Source organism: Carcharodon carcharias, chromosome 16 (genome assembly GCF_017639515.1).
Source record: "Carcharodon carcharias isolate sCarCar2 chromosome 16, sCarCar2.pri, whole genome shotgun sequence".
Classification (NCBI taxonomy): Eukaryota; Metazoa; Chordata; class Chondrichthyes; order Lamniformes; family Lamnidae; genus Carcharodon; species Carcharodon carcharias.
The window spans coordinates 8,298,194-8,325,984 of record NC_054482.1 but is presented as its reverse complement, the minus strand read 5'-3'; the positions used below and the strand labels follow the sequence as shown (position 1 = coordinate 8,325,984).

Below are 27,791 nucleotides of genomic sequence, written 5' to 3'. Positions count from 1 at the left end.
GTTTCCTCTCAGGGCAGTAGCTGGGGTGCTGCACCTGTCCATTCACAACACTATCAAAGTAGACACACCCAATTAACAAAGGAATCTTTCCCAGCTTGGTGGTCTACTTCAGGGCCTCATAGGTTTTTCCCTTGAGCAGTACAGCTTGAGATTTATTGCACCAAGATTCCAGCAACGCCAACATAGCCTGAAATGCCAAAACATTACATTGTTCAGCCCTTCTGCTCACCCAGGTCTTGTTTCAGACACAGATCTGATTTCCAGCTCTTTCTTAACCTCAACCCATGTTGGTACGCTCTGCACAGAGTGAAAATAAGATTCATTCTTTGTTGACAGCTTCAACAAAGTCCTGGTATATCCTATCTGTTGATTGCTTGATTGGATTAGTTACCATATTTACCAAATATTTCATACACTAACATTGGTTCAATTACTGATTTATTGGATATTTTACATGCTGATCCAATTGGGATTTATGCTATATTTCATACAATGAGTTCAATTCTTGTATTGTGTTATCTTGTGCACAATAAATCAAGCGATGGATGTATTTAATTTGCTGACCCAGTTATGAGCTACTATGTTCAACAATTCTGTACAGTTCTAAGGAATTGCTGCATTGGAAGAGATGCAATCAGATATTGATTATGGGGCCCTGTCTATTTAAAGAGGAGCAGACACATCTTCTCGGTGTTCTGGCCAACATTTATTCCTCAACCAATATCACCGACAACAGATTAGCCTGGAATTTCCTGGAGCTTTGACATGACTACAGGGCAATAATGGTTTCATAGATTTGTTCCGAGGAAGCTTGTGTGTTATTGATTTATGCTGGTTTTATGTTGAAACGTTGATAGGAGAAAACTTCCTTAATCATTTGTGCCCCTTTTGAGACACATCAATTGAAACTGTCTAACACTCTTTTAAATAGCCTCACCCCTACACAAAGAGCAGTTTACACGAGTTTCCTGCATTTATGCCAGTAATGGCATAGATTACTGGTGTAGGTTTGAGCCCAAAACTTTAGGTGAGGTGTGGCCTGAAGTCATCAATATTGTTGTAACAGAGATTTTGTATGTATATCTTCCAAATTACTCCGACAACATTAAGTTACCACTAGATAAGGCAACTGATCTTTTTGCTTTAAAAATTCCTCTTAACGAGAGCTGCACAATCCTTAACTGAAGTGACGTCAGTCTCTTTTTTGGATCTGTAATAACATGGTCTTGTGGCCATTTGTGCACGAATGTATATGTTACACCCAATTTGTGAAACTGCCCATTTCCTAAAATGGCCAGTTAAATTGCCCCTTTCTTGAAATAGGCAGCCTACCTGTACATACAGTTCATGAAACTGGCAGTTTGACCACCCAGTTCATGAAATGGGCATCAGAAAACTTGCTCAATTCATGAAATGGCCATCTTTTATGAACAAAAAATAACAATTCATTCACAAGTGTATAATCTGCTTAATTCTGTTTGCTGTCCTCTTATGTTTCATCCATTATTATATCCAAACCATTCAGGTATAGCTTATATACATCAATGCTTACAGTACAACATAAACAAATAAAGAAACAATTCATATATGTATAATGCACCTTTATTCAATGTCAATATTCAGGTTCATTGTGACAGCCAAACATTTCAAATTTGTTGGTTTATTTCATTCAGGATCGCACCCAAACCATTCAGATAGCTTATACATCAATGTTTACAAAAACAGCATAAATATAATTCATACATATTTAATATCAGCGTTGTCACAGGATTTGTAGCTGTAACAGGCACTGTTGCAGCAGAGACCTGCTTTCACGCAGGATCATCATCTTGATAAGCAGTTACTCCTGCAGTGACATCTCTGGAAGCCTTGACCACCTCAAACACTTCGAGCACGTACAATCTCACAAAGGCTGAGTCCTTCCGGTAGAATGTCTTCTGTATTGAGTCCACTGTACTGCACAAATTCAAACTAATTCCTGGCAAATTTGCTTTTCACAATCCCCTTAGCTGTTCCAGTGGTGTAGCCAGTCCCATCTGTTGCCAGCATCACACCTAAAAGATTTGGTAGGTCACCTTTACTGGGGTCAAATACTGACACTGGGACAGTCACATTGTCTCCAACACCAACAGCCTAAAGTGCATTGTGCTGCATGACAGCATCCGCTTGGCTTGCTGCATAATGCCCTTGTGTGCCACCTTCCTTGCACATCTGGCAGGATGAAGTTCTTCTTCAGATTTAAGGTAATCTGTAGTGGATAATCCAGAAGCCTGATCAGGGTCTTACATGGAGGATGGTCCCGGGGATGTCTCAGGGTCATCCATGTTGAATGATCCAGAGATTGGCTCAGAGTTGTCCTTGTTGGATGGTTCAAGAGCTGACTTGGAGTCGTCTGTGGTGGATGGCCCGGGGGCCAGTTCAGGATCAGGATTTTCCATGTTCTCAAGAAATCTTTCCAGTTCTTCTTCTTCAATGGCTGTGGAGATCCTGTTGAGGAACTCATCTGGCAACTTTGATCTGAGGCTACACCGTGGTTTGTTTCCAGTGAGTCCTTGGTAAGGAGCCAAGTTTATAGCCTCATGATAACTGCTGTTCATTATTCACTGAACAAGTCAGACGCCATAGCTCCACTGACCACAGTTGTTGTCAGGCATCAGGCCGTTAGCCTCAGCTTCATATCACCATTACTGTGTTCCACAGAGCCTTGACTCTAGGGATGACCAAAAGCAGTTCTTCTCAAATTGTTGCCAGTTTGTGGATGACCTGTGCTGTGAACTCCCTTCCATTATCTGATTGAAGAATATGTGGAGCTCCGATGTCTAGAAATATGAGAAGCAGCTCATGGGTAACCTCAGCTGCCGTCTTGGATTTCAGAGGGCAAATGATGTGGAACTTGGTCAGGTACTCCATGTAGTGCATTATGAAATGATAACTTCTCTCCTTCATAGTCTGCATGTCAACCAGGTCTACTTGTCCACGTTCATTCGAGTCGTTGACAGACAGGTGTCTCACAAGCACTCCTGTTGCTCTCTCCTGCCTGTGACCCTCAAAGTGGCTGATGTACTGTCCTATAAGAAGCAGTGGGATGTTTGCATACTTTTCAGAAAGTTTATTCTGGCTCTTCTTTTCACCACCATGGCCAGTTTCAATATGGGCTTGTCGCATGATGTCTAGGATTGCTTCCTTGGTAGCCACGTACTCACCATTGCTCTTGGTAACCTTGTCCACACCACCTAGAAACATAAGCATGAAAGTTTTCAGGATGTGTTATTCATCTCTTGAAGTTTCTGTGCAGTTTTCCCACGCTTGAGGACAGCAATAACTTTCTGTTCATATTCAGCAGACCACAAAACAGCACCGTTCTCAATACAGTCATCCATCTTCATTATTTGCAGAGGTTATGCTAGTTAGTATAGATTTCTATGCTTATATACTGGTTCTACAAGAGGTGTGAATGCCATCACATTTTCAAATGGGTACAACAAAGGAGAGATGAACTGGGCACCAATGAACTGTTAAGAGTTACTTGCCTTTGAAGTCAACACTATGTTATTTTCACTTCCATCATGGATTTCCACACATTCCAACGCCTGCTGTATGAGCCACTGAAGTCAAATAGGAAGGTGTAACTAATTACTTTTCATGCCCGGTCCTTTTGAAACTTAGACTAAATTTTACACCTTCCACCAACCACCATTTGTGCCTTTGTAGACAAACTTGCTTTCCAAATTTACAATGTTCATGCTGTAACTGAACAACTTAGTACATGATGTTAAACTTGCATTCTGCAACAAGCTTGAGCAGAAATTCCATGAATACGTAGCATTGGCCATTTCATGAAAGAGCAGTCAAATGGCCCATTTCATGATCCGAGAGTAGTCATGACTGAGAGTCTTTTGGTGTGTATGTGGAGCGGACAGAGATGTTTTTTACTGCTAATAATATCCTTGATGTTCCTGATAATCCAGCTGTTAACCAGAAGTGGGGGAAAGGAAAAAGGTAATACTTCTTGACAGAAGCATTCCAAAAGTGAATGAAACACTCAAGAATTTGCTCGTCCCTGCTAACCCATAAGACATGCCGCTATCGGACATTTTGTGTAAGCTTGAGCAGCACTACAATGCCAAGCCACTGAAGTGTGAAGAAAGCTATGGGTTTGGAACCAGAAACCAGTTGCCCAATGAGGACAAAGGAGAGTTTATTGTGGCTTTGAAAAAGCTGTCCATTCATTGCAAATTTGGAGAATTTTAAAAGAGAGCAGTGCAGGACAGGTTTGTGTGCAATTTAAAAAGTGAAGGCATTTGCAGTAAGTTGCTGACATTGCCAAAGTTCATTTTCAACATAGCTTGCCAAACAGCATTGCTCATGGACAAGGCGGGACATGACTTGAGAGAAATCAGAGTTAACAACTGAATATGCTGCAGCTGAGTAAGCAGAAGCCCTAACAACAGCAGTTAGCAGTAGCAGAAGTACTAAAAGGTCCAGTTACCTGTGCTGGGCACAGAATTGTCACAGCTGCCAAGGCATGTTGAAAGAATGTAAACTTAGAAAACGCTGGCTGAGTAAAATGGCAGCCACTGCATACGGTTGTCGAACAGCAGCCAGTCAATGAGTGGTCTGTTGAGACTCTTAGGATCCGAAACACAAGGACGTCCAGTAGAAATCTGCAGGGCTTTGTAGTCCAACTAGCATTGGATGGAGCACCAGTAAAGGTGAAGGTCGACACGGGTGCATCATCAGCATGACTCCTGAATCGTTATACTGTCAAAAGTAGAGTCAGCACCAGCTGAAGAAATCCCACGAAGAATTGTGAATTTATGGAGCAGAAAAATCCCCATAGTGGGAAGTTTGTTTGTTCCAGTCACATATAAGGAGCAATGTGCAAAATTGCCCATCATTGTGGTAGAAGATGGAAAGCCATCCTTGTTAGGAAGAAACATAGGTTAACAGCACTCGAGTTAAACTGGACTGAGCTTTTTCGCATTGAAGCAAAATTCACAACATATGATAACATGATTGCAAAGTACCCTCAGATGTTTAATGAGACCAGCAAACCTATCCAAGCGTATAAGGCCAAGGTAGGGTCCAGAGGAATGCAAGACCAGTTTATTGCAGACCTCATCCAGTACATTTATGCTCTAAGGGAGCAAGAAGAGCAAGAAACAACAAGACTTGAAACTAAGAACATTATCTCTAATGTAGAATGGAGTAATTGGGATACTCCTATAGTGGTAGTACCAAAGTCAGATGGCAGTGTAAGAATATGTGGGGATTATAAGTAACTGTAAATCAGTAATCCAAGGGAGGTAATCCAACCGATACTTTGCAAAAGTAGAGGATCTGTTCACAATTTTGTCAGGAGACCAGGCTTTACAAAGTTAGATCTGACAAATACCTATCTGCAACTTGAGTTAGACGATGAGTCTAAGTCATACTTGACAATTAATACACGCATGGGTCTTTTCAGTTTCATGGGCTGCTATTTGGTGTTTCTCAGATCCCGGAATTTTTCAAAGGGTAATGAACCAAATTTTGTAAAGGAATTCAGGGACTAGTGTGCAATTTGGATGGTACATTTATTTCAGCTCCAAACTGGCAGACCTATAATGACAGGCTGAAAAAGGTGCTCCAATGTTTGGAGAAGCGTGGAGTTCAGATGAAGACACACAAATGTAAAATATTTCAAAACTCAGGGTCACTGGGTAGACAAAGATGGTTACATCCCACCAAGAGTAAGGTTCAAGCAATAAGAAATGCACCGCACCCTCAGAGTATCTCTGAGCTCAGATCTTTTTTTGGGCTTAGTTACTTACTTGATAAATTCAAATCAAATTCAGCGACCTTATTGCATCCATTGAATGAACTCTTGAGGAAGGATGTTCTGTGGAATTGGACAAGGGAGTGTGATAAGGAATTCCAGTAGTGCAAAAGTAAATTGGTCGATGGTACAATGCTTCTACATTATGATGTGTCTAAAAAGATTAAGCTAGCATGTGATGCCATATGGAGGAGGTGCAGTGACATCTCATGTGTTGGATAATGGTGAGGAGAGACTGACTGCATTTGTCTCACTCACCCTCAGTGTTGCAAGAAAAACATCTTTTTATTTCTGTTGGACTGGGGATTAAAGTTACAATGGCTGCAGGTTGAGAGACATGTCCATCAGAACAGGATGAGAGATATGTACAATGTTGCAGTCCTGGAACAGTGTGCGCCATGAAATACAGGATGGTGCCAGAATGGAGTCCTGGATCAAGAAAGCTGCCTGACAACAGAATTGGTGCTATTGAACTGTTTTATCCCACCCTTAAAATCCATGTTTTTGTGTGTCTTACGTGTCTTGTATGTGTGTGTATAGGGATTTAAGAAAGGGGTAGAGTTTAAGCTATAGTGTTAGAAATGAACAGTTCATATTTCTTCCCTTTGCCACTGGTTAGTGACAGTTTGTTCAATAAACAGTTATTTATTTATTAAGTTTACAAACCTGGTGCTCATATTCTGTTAACCTAAATTAAACAGTTAGGTAGAATTGGGGCAATCTGGTGGTTTGATCAAACTTCTTGCACATTTGTCACAGCTCTGAGAACAGTGGGGCTTGATATTACAGCCCGGTATCCCCAGTGGGTCGTGACAAAGTTTGGGGGCTCGACAGAGATATTTTGGATCAAAAAATGACGGCGATTTGGATGCAAATTTAGTAAATAATCAAAGCTAAAAGGAAACACCAGGTTTGTACTGTCAAGAATAAGATGGCACTGGAAACTGCTAAAGCTTTCCTGCAAGCAGGAGAGATGTCCCTGACGATTTAATAAGGGTTCCCAAAAGCCAGTTTAATCGAATTAGCAAGTAAATTAAGAGTAGGATTGCCTGCAAAGCTAGGAAGGCAGAGATAATTGAAGAGATGGCACAGCATTTGAAATTGGAAGGCATGCCCTAAGAGACCGAGTTCTCCCAGGGGTGGTTCACTGGAATGGGCTCAAATTCAGTTGCAAATTTAAGAGTTAGAACTGGAGGCAGAAGAAAAAGAAAAGGAAAGGGCATTCCAAAGGAAACGGGAAGGAAGGTCAGAGAAAGAAAAAGAAAAGGAAAGAGAGAGAGAGCATTTCAAAGGGAGTTAGAAATGGCGTGGTTAGAAATGGAGCAACATAAACTTGAACAGGAAAGAACAGAAAGAGAAAACGAGAAAGACAAATAATTCCAGCTTAGAATGCTAGCAGTTAAACAAAAACTCCAGTAGGTGATGAAGGATTTATTTTTCTTTTCACACATAGAGCAGTTGCCAGTCAAACCTGATGACATTGGGGAGAGCAACTCACAGAGACCCTGTATTGGCAAGGGCATATGAATATATCACAAATGGGTGATCGTCACAGATGCTGGATTTAGAAATCAGGCCATTTTTAATGCGCCACAATGAGCTGTCTGTTTATAAACATGGTATTACGTGGGGAGCCAGAGTTATAATACCTAAAAAAAGGTAGAGATCATAGTTGCTATGTGATCTTCACAATCAACATTTAGGGATGAGCTTGACCAAGAGTCTAATGTGAAGCTATCTTTGGTGACCAAGGTTTGATAAGGATACAGAAGACACAGTGAAACAGTGCAGAGCATGTCAAGCAGTAGGAAAGAAGCTGCCATCAATACCTTTACAGCCATGGAAATGGCCAGCTAGATTGTGGCAGAGGGAACACATAGAATTTGCAGAATTTGAAGACAACCTGCTATACATTCGGATAGATAGCCATTTGAAGTAGGTTTAACAGATTCTGATGAATCGAACAACAGCTAACAAACTCGAGATAATTTGTGTAGTTGGTTTGCTGCTGATGGATTCCCAGAGGAAATTGTGTCCGACAACGGACCTCAGTTTTGTTCAGGAGAGTTCGTAAAATTCTTGAGAATTAACGGGGTGAAACACAATGAAGCTCTACCATATCATCCTGTTTCAAATGGAGCAGCAGAGCACACAGAACATAAGCATGCTCTTGTTAAGAAAATGCTACACGCAAATTGGAAGAAAGGTCAGTTGTCTTTGAAACACAAACTGGCAAATTTTTTTGTTTATTTATCGTAACACATCTCACACTACTACCTGATTGTTTCTTAGAAGACACTCGAGAACAAGGTTTTCATTGCTGAAGCAAAGTCAGTAGAAGAGAAACAATACAGGCAGAAAGAGAATCATGATAGGGGTAGAGTGAGAGAACGAAGTCTGAAGTTGAATGAGAAGGTTAAGGTGAAAGATCATCACCACAATGGCTGAAATGGTTACCAGGAAGAACGGTGGAAACAACGTGGTCCTTGCATATATTTGATCTAGAAGTTTGTAGTGCAAAGGTTAGGTTTGTACATAAAGATCATGTTTTACTTACAAGGGTTCATAAAGAAGAAGGAAGTTGGGAAGAATCAAATGAGTCTGATTAATTGGATAGTTGGGATATGAGTAGAGTGCCAATAGTTACGCTAACACAAGTTGTGTCTGAAACCAGTTCAGAGATGAGTCAGTCAAACAGACAGGTCTGATGAAGTAGAAAATTCAATTGAAGTCAGGGTCAAAAATCAGTTTTTGTTGGAGTAAACGCTTCTTCAGACTCAAGAGGGTGGGTCCAGGTCCTTTCCAATTTCTGGAAACATGGGTCAAGAAAGGAACTAACTTCTTAGAAATAGGAAACCAGTGGTTATGTTGGATTTGTAAATAAATGAAATAACAAGAGATGTATATAAGTTTATGGAATTTGACATTGTGTAACTTTTTCATTAAGAGGAGTGTAATAGCACCCTCTTGTGGCCAATTGTATATGTATATATAGTCAAACTGGAATAAACTAGGTTTTAGTTGAGCACTTTGAACTCCATGTGCTGCACACTATTAGCATGGATAGAGGATTGGTTAATGGATAGAAAACAGAAAGTGTGCATAAACAGAGCTTTTTCCAAGTTGGCAGACCGTCAATAGCGCAGCAAAAACAAAAATAGCTGGTAAAACTCAGCAGGTCTGACAGCATCTGCGGAGTAGAATACAGTTAACGTTTCGAGTCCTTATGACTCTTCATCATACGGACTCGAAACGTTAACTGTATTCCTCTCCACAGATGTTGTCAGACCTGCTGAGTTTTTCCAGCTATTTTTGTTTTTGTTTCAGATTTCCAGCATCCGCAGTATTTTGCTTTTATCTTAGTGAATAGTGCAGTGCTGCAGGGATCAGGTTGGGAGCCCCAGCTAATTAAAATCAATATTAATGAATTAAATGAAGAGACAGAGGGTAATGTTTCTGATTTACTGATGACAACAAGCTAGGTGGAAAGGTGAGGCACAGGGAGGACACAGAGAAGCTGCAAAAAGATATAGAAAGGTTAGGTGAGTGGGCAACAAGGTGGCAGATGGAGTATAATAGAGGAAAGTATAAAATTATTTTCACTTTGGTTTTAAGAATACAAAATCAGAATATTTTTCAGTGAGAAACTTATAAGCGTTGATGTTCAAAGAGACTTGGGTGTGCCTGTACAAGGAATGCAGAAAGTAAGCATGCAGATACAGAAGGCAATTAGGAAGGCAAATGGCATGTTGGCCTTTACTGCAAAGGGATTGGAGTACAAGAATGAAGAATTCTTACTACAGTGGTATAGGGTTTTGGTGGGACTGCATCTGGAGGAGACCTGCATCTGGGTGCAGTTTTGGTCTCCACGTTTAAGAAAGGAGGTGGTCCGGCAAAGGTTCACTAAATTGGTACCTGGGATAAGGGGGTTATCCTATGATGAGAGGCTGAGAAAATTGGGCTTATATTCTCTCTTTCTAGTTTCTCCAGCTTCAAAGAATGAGGTGCAATCTCACTGAAACCTACAAAATTCTGAAGAGGCTTGATAGGGTAGGTGCTGAGAGATAGACGGCCCTTTGGCCCATTGAGTCTGCGCTGGTCAAACAAGTACCTAACTGTTCTAATCCCATTTTCCAGCACTAGGCCCATAGCCTTGTATGCCATGGCTTCGCAAGTGCACATCCAAATGCTTCTTAACTGTTATGAGGGTTTCTGCCTCTACCACCCTTTCAGGCAGTGAGTTCCAGATTATCACCACCCTCTGGGTGAAAAAATTCTTCCTCACATCCCCTTTAAATCTCCTGCCCCTTGCCTTAAATCTATGCCACCTGGATATTGATCCCTCCACCAAAGGGAAAAGTTCCTTCCTGTCTACCCTATCTATGCCCCTCATAATTTTATACACGTCAATCATGTCCCCCCTCAATCTCCTCTGCTCCAGGGAAAATAACCCCAGTCTACTCAATCTCTCTTCATAACTAAAACTCTCCAGCCCAGGTAACATCCTGGCAAATCTCCTCTGCAATCACATCCTTCCTATATTGCGGATTTCAGAGCTGCACACAATACTCCAGCTGTGGCTTAAGCAGCGTTTTATACAGTTCCAGCATAACCTCCCTGCTCCTATATTCTATGCCTCGGCTAATAAAGGCAAGTATCCCATATGCCTTCTTAACCACCTTATCTACCTATTCCGCTACCTTAAGGGACTGTTGGACCTGCACACCAAGATCCCACTGATCCTCAGTACTTCCCAGGGTCCTACCATTCATCCTGTATTCCCGTATCTTGTTTGTCCTGCCCAAGTGCATCACCTCACACTTATCCGGATTAAATTCCATTTGCCACTGATCAGCCCATCTGACCAGCTCGTCTATATCCTCCTCACTATTTACCACCCCACCAATTTTCATGTCATCCGCAAACTTACTGATCAACCCTCCTACATTCAAGTCTAAATCGTTTATATATACCACGAACAGCAAGGGACCCAACACCAATCTCTGTGTAACCCCACTGGACACAGGCATCCAGTCACAAAAACATCCCTCGACCATCACCCTCTGTTTCCTGCCACTCAACCAATTCTGGATCCAATTTGCCAAATTGCCTTGGATCCCATGGGCTCTTACCTTCGTTATCGGTCTCCCATGTGGGACCTTATCAAAAGCCTTGCTGAAGTCCAAGTAGACTATGTCAAATGCATTGCCCTCACCTACACATCAGGTCAACTCTTCAAAAAATTCAATCATATTGATCAAACATGACCTCCCCTTAACAAAACCATACTGACTGTCCTTGAGTAATCCCTGCCTCTCCAAGCGTAGATTCATTCTGTTCCTCAGAATCACTTCCAATAGTTTCCCCACCACTGAGGTTAGACTGACTGGCCTGTAGTTTCCTGGTTTATCGCTTCCTCTCTTCTTGAATAACGGTACCACATTGGCTGTCCTCCAGTCCTCTGGCACCTCTCCTGTGGCCAGAGAGGTATTGAAAATTATTGCCAGCACCCCTGCTATCTCCTCCTTTGCTTCACTCAACAGCCTGGGATACATTTCACCTGGGTCTGGAGATTTATCTACTTTTAAGCCTGCCAGACCACTTAGAACCTCCTCCCTTTCTATGCTAATTTCTTCAATTATATCACAGTCCTTCTGCCTGATTTCCATACCCACATCGCCCCTCTCACTTGTGAACTCCGACACAAAGTATTCATTTGGAACCATAACTACGTCTTCTGGCTCCCCACACACAAATGACCACTATGGTGCTTAATGGGCCTTACTCTTTCCCTAGTTATCCTCTTTCTCTTAATGTACTTGTAAAATAGCTTTTACATGCCCACTTTTTGCTCTCCTAATTTCCTTTTTAAGTTCCCTCTACACATCCTATACTCCTCTTGCGCTTCCGCTGTTTTGAGCCCTCGGTATCTGCGTAAGCCTCCCTTTTTCTCTTTATCCAATCCTGTATATCCCTTGACATCCAGGGTTCCCTGGATTTGTTGGTCCCACCCTTTGTCTTTACTGGAATATGTTGGCCCTGTACTCTCCCTATTTCCTTCTTGAATGAGTCCCACTGCTCTGATGCAAATTTACCTAAAAGTAGCTGCTCCCAAGTCCATTCTGGCCAAATCATATCTGATCTTATTAAAATCGGCCTTCCCCCAATTTAGAACTCTGATTTCTGGCCCATCCTTGTCCTTTTCCATAACAACTTCGAATCTAACTGAGTTATGATCACTATCTGCACAATGCTCACCCACTGATACCTCTACCACTTATCCAGCTTCTTTCCCTAAAATAAAGTCCAGGACCACCCCCTCTCTTGTAGGACCTTCTACCTACTAGCTTAAAATGATCTCCTGGATACATTTTAAGAATTCCACTCCCTCTAAACCTATCACACTATGACTAACCCAGTTAGTGTTGAGGAAGTTGAAATCCCCCAATATTATGACCCTATTATTTTTACACTTCTCTGAAATTTGCCTACATATCTGCTCTTCTATTTCTCTCTGACTGTTTGGGAGCCTATAGTACACTCCCAGCAATGTGATTGCTCCTTTTTTGTTTTTCAGTTCTACCCATATGGCTTCATTTGAGGAGCCTTCTAAGATGTCATCCCTCCTTCCTGCTGTAATTGATTCCTTCATCAATATTGTAATACCCCCTCCTCTTCCTTGTCTCGCCTGAAGACCCTATAACCTGGAATATTGAGCTGCCAATCCTGCCTCTCTCTCAACCATGTCCCTGTGACAGCAATGACATCAAACTTCCATGTGTTAATTTGTGCCCTCAACTCATCTGCCTTATTTGTCAGACTCTTTGCATTAAAATATCACCCAACCGTGCCAAACTCCCTTGTGCCTTAACTGATCTATAATTTCTATGCCTTCCAGACTCACATGCTCTCTCTTCTAATTTTGGCTGTGCATCTCCCCCTGCTGAACCTCCTCTCGGGATCCCATCACCCTGCCAAGTTAGTTTAAATCCTCCGCAACAGCACTAGCAAACCTCCCCACAAGGATGTTGGTCCCATTCCGGTTCAGGTGCAGCCTGTCAGCCTTGTACAGGTCCCAGCGCCCGCAGAAACGGTCCCAATGTCCCAGAGATCTGAAGGTCTCCCTCCTGCGCCATCTCTCCAGCCACGCATTCATCTGGACTAACCTCTCATTTTTATACTCACTGGCAGGTGGCACTGGAAGTAATCCAGAAATTACTACTTTTGAGGTCCTGTTTTTAAATCTGTTTTCGAGCTCCCTAAATTCTGCTTGTAGGACCTCATCCCTCTTTCTACCTATGTCGTTGGTACCAATATGTACCACGATCTCTGTCTGTTTGCCCTCCCCCTTTAGAATGCCCTGATTGTTTCCACTGGTTGGGGAATCTAAAACACTGGGGGGCACGGCCTCAGGATAAAGGGCAGATCATTTAGGGCTGAGATGCAGATAAGTTACTTCAAAGGGTTGTGAATCTTTGGAATTCCAGAAGTTTGTGAATGCTCCATTGTTTAATATTTTTAAGGCTGGGATAAACAGATTTTTGGTGTCTCAGGGAATTAAAGGGTATGGTAAATGGGTGGGAAAATTGAGTTTTTAAAAATTCATTCATGGGGTGTGGGTGTTGCTGGCTAGGCCAGTATTTATTGCCCAACCCTAATTGCCCTTGAGAAGATGGTGGTGAGCTCCCTTCTTGAATCGCTGCAGTCTATGTGGTGTAGGTATACCCACAGTGCTGTTAGAGGGAGCTCCAGGATTTTGACCCAGTGATAGTGAAGGAATGGTGATATATTTCCAAGTCAAGATGGTGTGTTGCTTGAAGGGGAAATTTCAGGTGGTGGTGTTCCCATGCATCTACTGCCCTTGTCCTTCTAGATGTAGCGAGCGTGGCTTTGGAAGGTGCTGTCTAAGGAGGCTTAGGGAGTTTCTTCAGTGCATCTTTTCGATGGTACACACTACTGCCACGGTGAGTAAGTGGTGGAGGGAGTGATTGTTTGTGGATGTGGTGCCAATCAAGCAGGCTGCTTTGTCCTGGATGGTATCAAGCTTCTTGAATGCTGTTGGAGCTGCACTCAGCCAGGCAAGTGCAGTTGAAGTCCAAGATCAGCCATGATCATATTGAATCATGGAGCAGGCTTGGTGACCATGTAGGCTGCAGCTGCTTCTATTTCTTAGTTCTTATGTTTCCTGTCCTACAAAGATATCACAGGATCCTTGCTTTCCATCACGTGTTCAGAAATAAGCAGCTTGAATGGCATTCCCAATGAGCATACCCCTGTTCTGCACAATAGTAGGAGAGGGAGATGTGCACCAGGAGGTTTGGAGACTGATGATCCATAGCAGAAACAGCAGCCAATTAATTATTATACCTAAAGATGACACTGTACAGCAAGCACAAAAACATTTTTAAAAATTCCTGACAGAGAGAGGGGCTCCACATGAAATTTCGCAGTGTTCATGTTGGCAAGGTAAGTGTTAAAAAAAACCCCCAGAAATTTCACCATTACTATCTAAATTGGATCCAGGAAATTTAGGGCTTGATAATTTCTATTGTTCTCCATTTTCAGTGTTCTCAGTGTATTTATACAGGTTACACATTCCTCCCCACTTACGGCACTGCACCACCCACATCCCCGCCACCAACTTTCTCGTTATGTTATTTTTACTCTGAAAGAAAGAAATTTCAGTGACTGTTTTGGGAGTTTTGCTGAAGGGTCAAAGGACATAACATAAATATTATTACATGATAATTTGCAGTACCACCCATTTTCTCCCACGAGAGGGGTGAAGTTAGCTATACCAAATGTATTAGAATACACTCTTGATGGCTAAAATCAGTTCCTGTAAACCAACAATTGTTCTCCATAGGCTACAATCCACTTGCTTCTGGGTCAAGTTACTGCCCAGTTTTATCACATTTAGTTTAACCAGTAAAATACTGCAAACAACACCTATAGTTTTCTGATAACAGTAATTTAAATATTTCTGGGACAGACTCACTGGCTGGCATTATAATCCTGCCAGATGCTGGCTACAGTGTATTTTTATTATAAGATACTGCCATTTATGGCCTTAAAAAGTCAAATGTTTCCAGGCTTAACAGGACTACACAATTCTTGCATTACCTTCCTGCTCAGTACCATTCTCACAGGAAGTACACTGCATTGCTAGGATAATACTGACAGTGCCTGTCAAAACCTTGCGCTTAGCTCAGTTTATGTTAACTATCATCAAATCCTTCTGTCCTATCCCCCATCCTTTGATCTGCCAAGACAAACCCTTCCAATGCAAAGCCATGGATTACTGTTCCTGCAATTTTTCCTCCCTGCAAACCCTGATTCAGAACTACAACTCAGCATGTGTGGGTTTGAGTTTGGACCTTGCCCATCCTTACCGTTGTGATACATTATATTGGTATTCCAATGCTTTGTGCTGACATCAAACAACCTTAAATAAAGACACCTGGAAAAACTCAGCATGTCTGACAGCATCTGTGAAGAGGAATACAGTTAATGTTTTGAGTCCGAATGACTCTTCATCAGAACTAAGGAAAAATAGAAAAGAGGTGAAATATAAGCTGGTTTAAGGTGGGGGGGTGGGTGGGACAGGTAGAGCTGGATAGGTGAACAGGGCAAAAGTGTTCTAGATTTACAGCATCCGCAGTATTTTGCTTTCATCTTAGTGTTTAATTTTACTGCCATCTCTCTTCAAGGAATGTCTACCTTGAAGAAGTATTGCTCTTCTCTCCGACAGGATTTCCGCCTATCTCTTTTGCCTTTTGCCTTGTTCACCTATCCAGCTCTACCTGTGCCGCCGCCGCTACTCCCCCCCCCCCCCAAACCAGCTTATATTTCACCTCTTTTCTATTTTTTCTTAGTTCTGATGAAGAGTCATTTGGACTCGAAACATTAACTGTGTTCCTCTCCGCAGATGCTGTCAGACCTGCTGAGTATTTCCAGGTATTTTTGGTTTCGTTTTAGATTTCCAGCATCCGCAGTATTTTGCTTTTATTTTAACCTTAAATAAAGACTGCTGAACCCATCCATTAGAAATCACCTCACAATTAATCCAGTTCTGCCCTCTCATGAAATTCAGGGGTGATGTCGGGAAGGACTTCTTCACACAAAGAGCGGAGGAAATCTGAAACTCTCTCCCCGCAAAGAGCTGTTGAGGTTAAGTCAATTGAAACTTTCAAAATGGAGCTTGATAGATTTTTGTTGGCAAGGTTTTAAGGCTTACGGAACCATGGTGAGTAGATGGAGTTAAGCCACTGATCAACCATGGTCTAACTGGATGGCAAGAGAAGCTTGAGATGCTGAGTAGCCTACTCCTGTTCCAGTACCAGAATATATGGTGAATATATCTACTAAACCTTATTTTTTTGGGCCATCCTCAAGTTGAGGTCCATAAGTGATTCAAGTCAAACAGTAGTTTTCAGTCTGGCTAAGTTGGTAACGCCCTTGCTTCCAAGTCAGAACATTATGGGTTCAAGCCTCTCCCCAGGTTTGAACATTCCATGTTAACATTTTGGTGTAGTACTGAGGGAGTTCTGCCTTTTTAACAAGGGGGTAAAAGGTTATTGGGCTTTGGGCAGGAATGTGAAGCTGAGGTTACATTCAGGTCAGCATGACCTTATTGAATGGCAGAACAGGCTCGAGGGACCGAATGGCCTACTCCTGCTCCTAATTCATAAGTTCATACATTATTGAAGAGGTCATTCTATGCTTGGGACTTTAAACTAAGGCCCAATCTGCCTGGTCAAGCACTTGTTAAGGACTTCACGTACCACTATATGCTGCCCATGTCCCAACTTGTACCAAGTCCCAGTCAATTTAAACTACTGTGTTCACTGATCCACGCTGGCTCCCTGTCTGACAGTGCCTCAATTTTGAAATTCTTTTCCTTCTTTTCAAATGCCTGCTCCAGGTCTACACTCCTTCAAATTCTCTTCGCTTCTCCAATTCTGGCCTATGGCACATCCTTGATTTTAATCACTCCACCACTGACGGCTGTCTCTTCAATTACCTCGGCCCAAAAGCCTCCTGGCCTATCCATCTCTTTCTCTCCTTCTTTAAGATACTCCTTAAAAACCTACCTCTTTGACAAAGCATTTTGTTATTTGCCCCAGTATCTCCTTGTGTGGTTTGGTATCAAATTTGTTTGAAAATACTCCCACAATGTGCCACTACATTAAAGGCTCTATATAAGTGCTAGCTCTTACTGGTTATAGTATCCTAGCCAACATCACCAAAAGACAGCATACTTGGTCATCCATGCAAGTGTTTTTTGTGGGACCTCTGGCTGCCGCATAGGCCTACATAACAACCAGGGATCATACTTCAGAAGCAATTAATTGACTTTGAAGTGTTCTCGGGTATGGATACAGAAGACATTATATAACACAAATTTTTATCTTAAAGCAATATTTAATGTCTTGCATTCAAGAAGCTAACAGCGTAATGACAAACTCATTTATGTAAAGTAAGTCCTCACTTAAAATTATGGCTACATTCCTGAAAATCATGACTTTAAGCCAAATAACTTGAAATGAATCATGAGTTCCCAGACGAATCAATGTTAAAGCCGGAGTTAGGTTCCTTTGGACATTCCTTGCCTGGAAAAACCAACGCCGAAGTTGAAGTACTGTGCTGTACATGTGCAGCACTGTGCATTCCTAGTTGAAATAACTTGCAAAATAAAATTTATTTGAATATAACAGAAATACTATATACATTCAAATTAAATAACTCTAAATCACCCAAACAAGCCCTGAATAGCGCAGCAATCCTGAAATTCAGCTCAACTTTTCCTTGCTTTCCCTTCGCACCATAAATCTCTCCCTCCTTTCCCATTCTGTCACTCTCTCCTTTATCCCCCTTTTCCTGCTCGCTCTCTCTGTTTCTCTCTCCCCCTTCCTATCCCGCTCTCTCTCTCCCCCCTCCTTTCCCACTCTCTCGCTCTCCTCTCTCCTTTCCCACTCTCTCGCTCTCCTCCCCTCCTTTCCCACTCTTTCACACTCCCCCTCTCCTTTCCCGCTCACACTCCCCCTCTCCTTTCACAGAAACATAGAAAATAGGAGCAGGAGTAGGCCTGCTCTGCCATTCATTTTGATCATGGCTGATTATCCAACTCAATAGCCTGCTCCCACTTTCTCCCCATATCCTTTGATCCCTTTTGCCCCAAGAGCTATATCTAACTCCATCTTGAAAACATACAATGTTTTGGCCTCAATTACTTTCTGTGGTAGCAAATTCCACAGGCTCACCACTCTCTGGATGAAGAAATTTCTCCTCATCTCAGTCCTAAATGGTCTACCCCATATCCTCAGACTGTGACCTCGGGTTCTGGGCTCCCCCACCATCAGGAACATCCTTCCTGCATCTACCCTGTCTAGTCTTGTTAGAATTTTATAGGTTTCTATAAGATCCCCCTCATTCTTCTGAACTCCAGCGAATATAATCCTAACCGACTCAATCTCTCCTCATATGTCAGTCCCGCCATCCCAGGAATCAGTCTGGTAAACCTTCGCTGCACTCCCTCTATAGCAAGAACATCCTTCCTCAGATAAGGAGACCAAAACTGCACACGATATTCTATGTGGTCTCACCAGGGCCCTGTATAATTGCAGCAAGATATCCCCACTCCTGTACTTGAGTCCTCTGGCTATGAAGGCCACCATACCATTTGTCTTCTTTACCACCTGCTGCACCTGTATGCTTACCTTCAGTGACTGGTGTACAAGGACACCCAGGTCTCGTTGCACATTCCCCTCTCTCAATTTATAGCCATTAAGATAATAATCTGCCTTCCTGTTTTTGCTACCAAAGTGGATAACCTCACATTTATCCACATTATACTGCATCTGCCATGCATTTGCCCACTCACTCAGCTTGTCCAAATCACACTGAAGCATTTCTGCATCCTTCTCACAGCTCAACCTCCCACCCAGCTTTGTGTCACCTGCAAAGTTGGAGATAATACATTTAGTTCCCTCATCTAAATCATTAATATATATTGTGAATAGCTGGGGTCCCAGCACCGATCCCTGCGGTACCCCACTGGTCACTGCCTGCCATTCAGAGAAAGACCCGTTTATTCCTACTCTTTGTTTCCTGTCTGCCAACCAGTTTTCTATCCATCTCAATACACTACCCCCAATCCCATCTTACATGTTAATCTCTTGTGTGGGACTTTGTCGAAAGACTTCTGAAAGTCAAAATAAACCACATCCACTGGCTCCCTCTCATCAACTCTACTAGTTACATCCTCGAAAAATTCTAGTAGATTTGTCAAGCGTGATTTCCCTTTCATAAATCCACACTGGCTCTGTCCGATTCTGCCACTGTTTTCCAAGTGCCCAGCTATTAAATCTTTTATAATGAACTCTAGAATTTTCCCCACTACTGATGACCGCTCCCTCCCTCCCTCCTTTTCTGCTCATTCTCTCCCTCCTTTCCCGCTCACTCTTGCTCCCCTTTCCCCGCTCTTGCTCCCCTTTCCCACTCTGTCACTGTCTCTCTCGTTCTCCTTCCCACCTCCTCTCCAGAGCTGGATCCCTTCCTTACAGTCTGCAGGGGCCGATCCACTGTCCTACCGGGGACCGTGGATGAAGCCAGTGGAAGAGGGGGACCGCGGGTGGAACTGGGGGGGCCGCATATGGAGCCGCCGGGGGCCCTGCTTCTTCTGCTCCGGGTCACTCAATTTCACCTGGTCAGTGGCTGGCAGCTTCCATCCCTGCTCTGCACTCGTGGTCTTGTGTCTCACTCTCTTCCCGCAGTATGGGCTTCTGTGACTGCAGCGACAACTCTGGCATCAGAACATGGCAGCGGCCAACCCAGGGTGCTGCATGGGAGCGGTGGGGGTTGCAGAGTGCAGATTATTTAAATTTTAAACTGGTGACACAAAGTGAAAAATTATCCTAAAGTGTAACGATGCTAAGATAAACAACTTTAAGCAGGGCCATTTTAAATGAGGATTTACTGTAGTTATTTGAAAAAAGATTGGTTAAAGAATGGAATTCCATGCTTAAGGATAAACACAATTGATAAAATTCTACTCAGAAGATCATGGTTTATTTATTGTTGGGACTATGCGTAAGTCATCTCTGTAATTTGATAGTGGAGTAGTGTGCATACTGTGTAAAGTTACATTAACATCTTGCAGGAGTTGCTCTGTTACTATTGGGCATTGGGAAGGAATTGTAGACCTTCAGCACGCAGCAAGCTTACCTGTGCTGTCACCCCTCAAATAACGTGGCAGAGTCCATGTTTTGGCAAAATTGGACATAAACTGCGGAGAGAATGACCTTTCCTGAAATCACACTATGCATACCAAATACTAGTTAAGGAGTATGCACAATGTTTTTGCGCAACTGAATCAGTCGGCTTTTCTGTAATTGTCAACAAAAGTTATTAGTGAAAGATCTCCCCGAATACTGGCCTCAGATAAATTAATGTGATCTACATTTATCCAATTAACCACCCAAACTGTGGATTTACAGTGACATTGTAGGAGAGGAATAAGAGAGCGTCAGGGAACTGGGGGGAGTAAAACGAAATATCAGGAAATGACAGCATTAAGAGAAGAAATACAACAAACTCACAATGATACAGTACAAGAGGGTAATTCTTTCCTGTACTAAAAAGCAGGTGGACAAGAGACAGAATGACAATGGGGAATGGGATTTTACATAGCACAAATGATGAGCAGAAAACACACTGAGGGAGAGGGCAGGAGAGAATTTGTATAGGATTAAAGGATTAATTTTGTGGCACTTTATTTCTAAGGTTAATGCTGTGAAAAGGATGGTCATTTAACAAGGTTTAATAAATGAGAGATGGGCTGCCATGCAACCACATCAAAGCTTTTATGACAAAGGAAAGCAAAAAGGCGACTGTCCTTTGAGCAGTGCTAGGAGCTTATTCAGATGATTAGAAGGAGGAGTGAGACTGTGATGAGTTGTTTATGAGGAATTGTGTAGACAGGGAGTGGCTAGTCTTGCAGACATAAAGGAAAAGAAAGTATTGAGATGTTAAGACAGACCATTCATCAGCAATTATATTTTAACGTTTTAATATTCATAATTAAGTTACAGAAATGACAAGCTAGCTGTATATTGTCAACTCTTTCAAAATCAACCAAGAAAATAATGAACAGCAAGTTTGGTTTATTATTCTTTTTAAAAGTACAGTACTGTAGATTCTTTTGTGCGCACCAGTGGAGGGATCAAAGGAAACAAGCAAATTAACTTGCTTCTAGAGGCAATTTTCTAAAAATTATATGAATAATTATCCACGCTGAGAGGTAGGTGTTGGAACAAGCCATTTTACAAGTCTACCCAGGGAAGAACCATTGTTGGACTTCAAAAAATAACAGTGAAGATCTGGTGACAAGGGATAGGGTCGTGGAAGGTGGAATTGTACATTTACAGTCCTCAAGCTTCTTCCATTCTCTGACTGCGCCTCCATCCTTAATCTATTCAATACTGGGCATCACACCTTAAGAAGGATACACTAGTCTTGGTGGTAGTGAAGCGTAGACTTTCCAGAATATCAGGACTTCAAGAATTAATAAAAAGGAGAAATTTTATAAGCCAGGGATGTATCCCTGGAATTTAGAAGGTTAAGAGATGATTTGATCAAAGTTTGAAGATATTTAAGGAAACAGAGAGGATTAGATAAAAGAAAAACTATTTTCGTTGATGGGGAGTCTAGGATGAAGGGACAGGATCTAGAAATTAGAGCCAAGCTTTTCAGGAGTGCAGTTAGGAAAGCAATCCTACATCTGAACGGTTTAGAAATTTGGAGTTCTCTTCCAGAAATGGCAATTGACATTAGGGCAACTGTTCATTTTAAATCTTAGATTTATAGATTTGTGTTAACTAAGGGCATTAAAGAATATGGGGCAAAGACAGGTATATGGAGTTAGATCACATTTCAGCCATGATCTCAATGAGTGGCCTAACTTTCCTACTCCTGTTCTTACTCAGTTACTCAGTGTGTTTGAAAGAAAGGCACAGTTTTACTGTGCAATCGACTATTTAAGATTCCATATAACATGTCACTGATCTAAACTGTAACTACCAAGTGCTTTTCCAATAAGACCCTTGCAAACAGCCTGAGCTAAGGCAGCATGGAGCTGCATTTAAAACTTCAAACCTGTACCTTGCTGCAGCCACACTTCATATAATGCACATATGTTGAAGAAAGGTGTTAAAAGGAAAACAATTGCCTAAACAAAATCAAAAAGAAAATTAATTTAGTACAAAACACAGATAACCTGAAAATGATACACACTGACTCGATTTTCTGGTCAACTGTAATGTAATGGTGCTCACCACTGAACTCAAAAAAGCTGGCCAAAAAGATCTAGCCATCTCTATGGTATGGATTTCCCCTTTCCCAACAGCAGTTTAAATATGGTGCCAAGTCAAGGTGATTGCCAGGCATGCAGCAGCAGTGTTGTCATCAAGAAGGGTAAGCAGCCAGTCACAGAATTTTAACAACACAGAAGAAGGCCATCCGGACCGGCTCACCAAATGAGCATTATGACCTAGTGGCATTGCCCTGTCTTTTCCCAGTATCCCTGTACATCGTTTCTATTCAAATAATCATCTAATGCCTCTTTGAATGCCTTGATTGAACCTATCTACACCACACTTCCAGGCCGTGCATTCCAGACCTGAGCACTCGTGTGAAAAAGGTTTTCTCATCACATTTGCTTCTTTTGCGAATCACTTTAAATCTGTGCTTTCTCACTCTTGATCCTTTTATGAGCAGGAACAGTTTCTCCTTATCTACTCTGTCCAGCCCCTCATTATTTTGGCATCTCTATCAAATCTCCTCTTAGCCACCTTCTCTCCAAGAAGAACAGTCCCAACCTCTCCAATCTATTGTCATAGCTGAAGTTTCTCATCCCTGCAACAATTCTTGTAAACCTCTTCAGCACTGTCAGCACTGTCTCCAATGTGTTCACATCCTTCCTGTAATGTGGCACCCAGAACTGTACACAATACTCCAGCTGAGGTCTAACGAGTGTCTTATATAAATTCAGCATAACCTCCCTGCTCTTGTACTCCATGCCCCTATTAATAAAGCCTAGAATACTATATGCTTTATTAACTGCTCTCTTCACCTGTTCTGCCACCTTCAATGATCTATGCACATATATACACAGGCCTTTATGCTCCTGCACCCCCTTCAAAATTTCACCCCTAATTTAAATTGTCTGTCCATGTTCTTCCTACAAAAATGCATCACCTCACATTTCTCCTTATTGAACTTCATCTGCCACCTATCTGCCCAATTCACCAACTTGTCTAAGCCCTTTGGAAGTTCTATACAGTCCTCCATGCTTTTTACAACATCACAAGCTTCATATCATCTGCAAACTTTGAAATTGTACCCTGCAATCACATTGAAGTATTCACAAAGACAGCAAACCAGGAAATTAAAATAACTTATTTTACTTCTGATGTAAAATTTCAGATAGCGAAATAAATGATTATGATTGGATCAAGATAGGATAAACAAATTTTTTTAAAATTATAAATATTATTATAATGGAGAAATTTGACATTCCATAAATATAAAACTGGAGTCTTAGGGCCAGTGAGCATGTTTAGCTGTCATTATGAAGTTAGTATACCGCTAAAAACCCAACTTCATTCAACAAGGTGTAACTTTTTCCAATGGTTTTTACAGCAAGACTAACAGCCTAACAGTAGAAGTTCTTGTCAATTCATTGATTTCCCATGGACTGCCATCTGAGGAATTTCAACAATGCATCCTCTGGAGAAGCTGGAATCACTGGCAGCAACTTTTGGACTTACACATTATACTGTGCATGTACAGAGTCCCAGAGTTGTCCATTTCAGTGGCGTAATGACAGCAAATGCTGACAGTTGCACCAACATTACTTCCACAAAATCCAGGCTAAGATTCTAAAGCATTTTAAAAGTTTACTGGAAGGGGATGACACAAGATGGGCTAGTCAAACGCAAATACTTGTCCAACATGCAGACATTTCCCATGACACACTCATGCAGCTGTTCCACAAAGAATGCCAATAAAAAGTGTAGTAACATTGGAGAAAGCAACAATAAAGATCTTCTGTATCTTTGACCCACTTGTGACGGTTAGATCAAAGTGAGGATGATTCTATTTTGTTGACATTCATTTTATTAATTTTGCCATTCAATTATAGGAAGGTCAGCAGTATTTGTATCTATGCTAGGGTGCTAATTCAGAGTGTAGTCTTTAGGCCTCCCTTACACTAGACTGCAGAGCTGTGAAGCTCACAAAAGCAACAATAAATATCAGAAATATATACAAGCCAAATTCTATGTCAAGTTATACTCCAACGGGACCACAGTGAGGTTGTTCTCTCCCTATTATGATGCGGCAAGGGAACCACTGATATTCTAGCACTGGCAGAGTTACAATAACACTGGCTTAATTCTTATAAATAAAAGCAGCACAAGCAGGATTCCGCCTATGACTTAACATTTACTTATTTAGAGCAGAGTTTCTATTGAGGGAAAAGAAAAAAAAAACTTACAAAAAACCAGCAGGCAGCTTTAGTCATTCTGTTGAGTTTGTTTATTGGTGGAAAAGCATTTTCAGAACATCCGTGTTTCTGATCAGCTGAAAAGTTGCAACATTAGGCGCGTAGAACTCCCCAAAGTTTTCACAAGGATGTGCTTGAAATTTTACCACCAAATTTTACCTTTGACTTCCAAAACATGCTGAAAGGCTAAGCGGAGGCATATGGAATTGGAACAGACGTGCGAGGAGCATAAACACCAGCAGAGGTTAGGCTGAAAGGCCTGTTTCTGTGTTGTACATTCTGCATAATTAGTTTTGAAAACAAGCTCCCCGGAACAGAGGGAGCAAAAAACAGAATGGTACATTAGATCCCATCATTGCAACTTCCAGCTGCTTGGAAGAATATCAGAAATCTTACCTGGGCTGTTTAATGATACATCTGGGTCTAAAAGTCTAGTTCGTAGTTAGCTAAAATCTGGCTTTAGGAAGTAATCAGAGAACAACTTTTAGGGCAATTTTAAAGTGTAGTTTACGATGATGTAACAGTTTGCTTGTGCTGACTCCATCAGAAATAAAACTCTAGTTTTAAGGCACTGCATAGAATCATAAAACAGTACAGCATAGAAGGTGGCCAGTTGGCCCATTCAGTCTTCACTAGCTCTTTCAAAGAATAGTCTAGTTAATCTCACACCTCGCTCTTTCCCCATATCCCTGCAATTTTTCTCCTCAAACATGCACCTATTTAAGACCCTATCTCCAGGAGGTAATCATAAACAGTCTTAAATCTACACAGTTCACAGCAAAAATTTAACTAGCAGGAAGAAAACTTTTTAAGATGAAATTTTGAAGTTTAACAAAAAGGGTCCAGAGTCCATAGATTGTCATTGCATATTTACTGTCTCACCAAATCATTCCTGCCAGAACGAATCACCTCACACCTCTCTGCAGATAAGGCCCATAAGATCTATTGCACTCTCCATCAGGAGATGGAGTGCATTAAGGATCAGGTCAAGGGAAATCCAAGTCACAACTTGATGGGAGGATATCTGGAACTGGGGGCTTAATGTACAAATCCACCCCGGAGCAGAATTACCTCCCACGTCCTGGTGGTCATGCAGTGCATAGTGATGGTGTACACCTTCGGAGGAAGGAGAAGAATGACGGCTTGGCTAAAGCTGTAAGGAAGGCTGAAGCAGTGCCACTGAGGAATGAGGGAACCAGCTGGGAACTATCAACGTGAGACAGCAAAATAACACAGCTTGGTTTATATTGCTTTATGTGCTAGCATTTGTCTAGACCTAGTGGAAGCTAACTGAGCCAATGCAAAGTCATCAGAGGCATGAGGCTTTAGTAGAATTTGAAGTTTACGGAACCCAGAGGGCCCCTGGGATAACCACAGATGGAGGATGCTTGGGATGGCTATCTTGGGCCAGGCCCAGGCCAAGGGCCAAAAAGGGGGGACTGTAAGGGAAGACTGATGAATGGGGATCATGTAAAATCTAAGCTGCTAAAACTTGAGAGAAGCTTGTCTGAGACACAGAGTCATATGAAGGGTCTAATGAAGAGATGAGATGATATCGGGAGGGGGGAAGAGACAGAGGGACATGTGACAGTGTGATTAAGGAAAGATGAGATCAGGAGAATAAGGTAGAAAGATCTAATTATTATTATTATTGTTTTTCATTTACAGGGTGTGGCCATCACTGACTTGGTCAGCATTTATTGCCCAGTCCTAATTGCCCTTGAGAAGGTGGTGAAGAGCTGCCTTCTTGAATCGCTGCAGTCCACCATGGTGTAGATACAACCACAGTGCTGTTAGGGAGGGAGTTCCAGGATTTTGACCCAGCAATAGTGATGGAACAGTGATACATTTCCAAGTCAGGATGGTGAGCGGCTTGGAGGGGAACTTTCAGGTGGTGGTGTTCCCATGTGTCTGCTGCCCTTGTCTCTCTAGATGGTAGTGGTCGTGGGTTTGGAAGGTGCTGCCTAAGGAACCTTGGTGAGTTTCCGCAGTGCACCTTGTGGATTATATACACTGCTGCCATGGTGCGTCGGTGGTGGATGAAGTGAATGTTTTGGATGTGGTGCTTTGTTCTGAATGGTGTAAAGCTTCTTGAGTGTTGTTGGAGCAGCACACATTCAGGCAAGTGGAGAGATAGTGGACAGGCTTGGAGGAGTCAGGAGGTGAGTTACTCGCCACAGGATTCCTAGCCTCTGACCTGCTCTTGTAGCCACAGTATTTGTATAGCTACTCTAGTTCAGTTTTTGGTCAATGGTAATCCTGAGGATGTTGTTGAGGGGAATTCAGCAACGGTAATACCATTGAATGTCAAGGGGCGATGGTTAGATTCTCTCCTGTTGGAGATGTTCATTGTCTGGCACTTGTGTAGCCCAAATGTTACTTGCCACTTGTCAGCCCAAGACTGGATATTGTCCAGGTTTGCTGCATTTGGACACGGACTGCTTCAGTGTCTGAGGAGTCACGAATGAACAGTGCCATCAGCAAACATCCTCACTTATGGCCTTATGATGGAAGGAAGGTCAAGTATCTGAAGATGGTTGGGCTGAGGACACTACCTTGAGGAACTGCTGCAGTGAATCCTGTAAATGAGATGACTGACCTCCAACAACTGCAACCATCATCCTTTGTGGTAGGAATGACACCAACCAGCAGAGAGTTTCCCCCCTGATTCCCATTGACTCCAGTTTTGCTAGGGCTCCTTGATGCCACACTCGGTCAAATGCTGCCTTGATGTCAAGGGCAGTCACTCTCACCTCACCTCAAGAGTTCAGCTCTTTTGTCCATGTTTGAACCAAGGCTGTAATGAGGTCAGAAGATGAATGATCCTGACTGAACACAAACTGAGTATCAGTGAGCAGGTTATTACTAAGCAAGTGCCACTTGATAGTACTGTTGAAGACCCCTTCCATTACTTTACTGATGATGGAGAGTAGACTGATGGGGCAGTAATTGGCTGGGTTGGATTTGTCCTGCTTTTTGTGTACAGGAGATACCTGGGCAATTTTCCACATAGCCAGGTAGATGCCAGTGTTGTAGCTGTACTGGAACAGCTTGGCTAGGGGCACGGCAAGTTCTGGAGCACAAGTCGTCAGTACTATTGCTGGAACATTGTCGGGGCCAATTGCATTTGAAGTAACCAGTGCCTTCAGCCGTTTGTTGATACCTCGTGAACTAAATTGAATTGGCTGAAGACTGGCATCTGTGATGCTGAAGACCTCCGGATTAAAGGCAAAACAGCTGGTCAAGTGAATGTTTTGTAACTGTATAAATTGACTGTTCAAAACATTTTACTGTAGAACACCTACTCATGAGAGTGGGGCTTCTCCTTGCATGCTCGTAATAAAGATCGCGCACTTAGACAAGGCATCAGACTCTCGAGGCATTTTTGGGTACCAGGGCAAGCCCTCA

General features: G+C 42.2%; 2 protein-coding genes across 3 annotated transcripts in view; both read right to left on the bottom strand.

Moving 5' to 3' along the window:
* The window catches only part of camsap2a (calmodulin regulated spectrin-associated protein family, member 2a), a 188,451-nt gene that overhangs the window by 82,088 nt on the left and 78,572 nt on the right, over positions 1-27,791 (bottom strand). The window contains exons 2-3 of one of the 2 annotated variants that reach the window (XM_041208047.1): positions 19,524-19,708; positions 17,310-17,503 (exon numbers count right to left, since the gene is read on the bottom strand). The exons of the other annotated variant lie outside the window; for it this stretch is intronic. The gene's annotated coding sequence lies outside the window, so the exon portion shown is untranslated. The remainder of the gene's footprint in view (positions 1-17,309; positions 17,504-19,523; positions 19,709-27,791) is intronic. 2 annotated transcript variants of the gene reach the window in all.
* The window catches only part of LOC121289068 (KRAB-A domain-containing protein 2-like), a 41,530-nt gene continuing 15,358 nt past the window's right edge, over positions 1,620-27,791 (bottom strand). Inside the window, exon 2 of the mRNA XM_041208052.1 lies at positions 1,620-3,233. Within this exon, the coding sequence (XP_041063986.1) occupies positions 2,737-3,233 (497 nt within the window). The 3' untranslated portion in view covers positions 1,620-2,736. The remainder of the gene's footprint in view (positions 3,234-27,791) is intronic.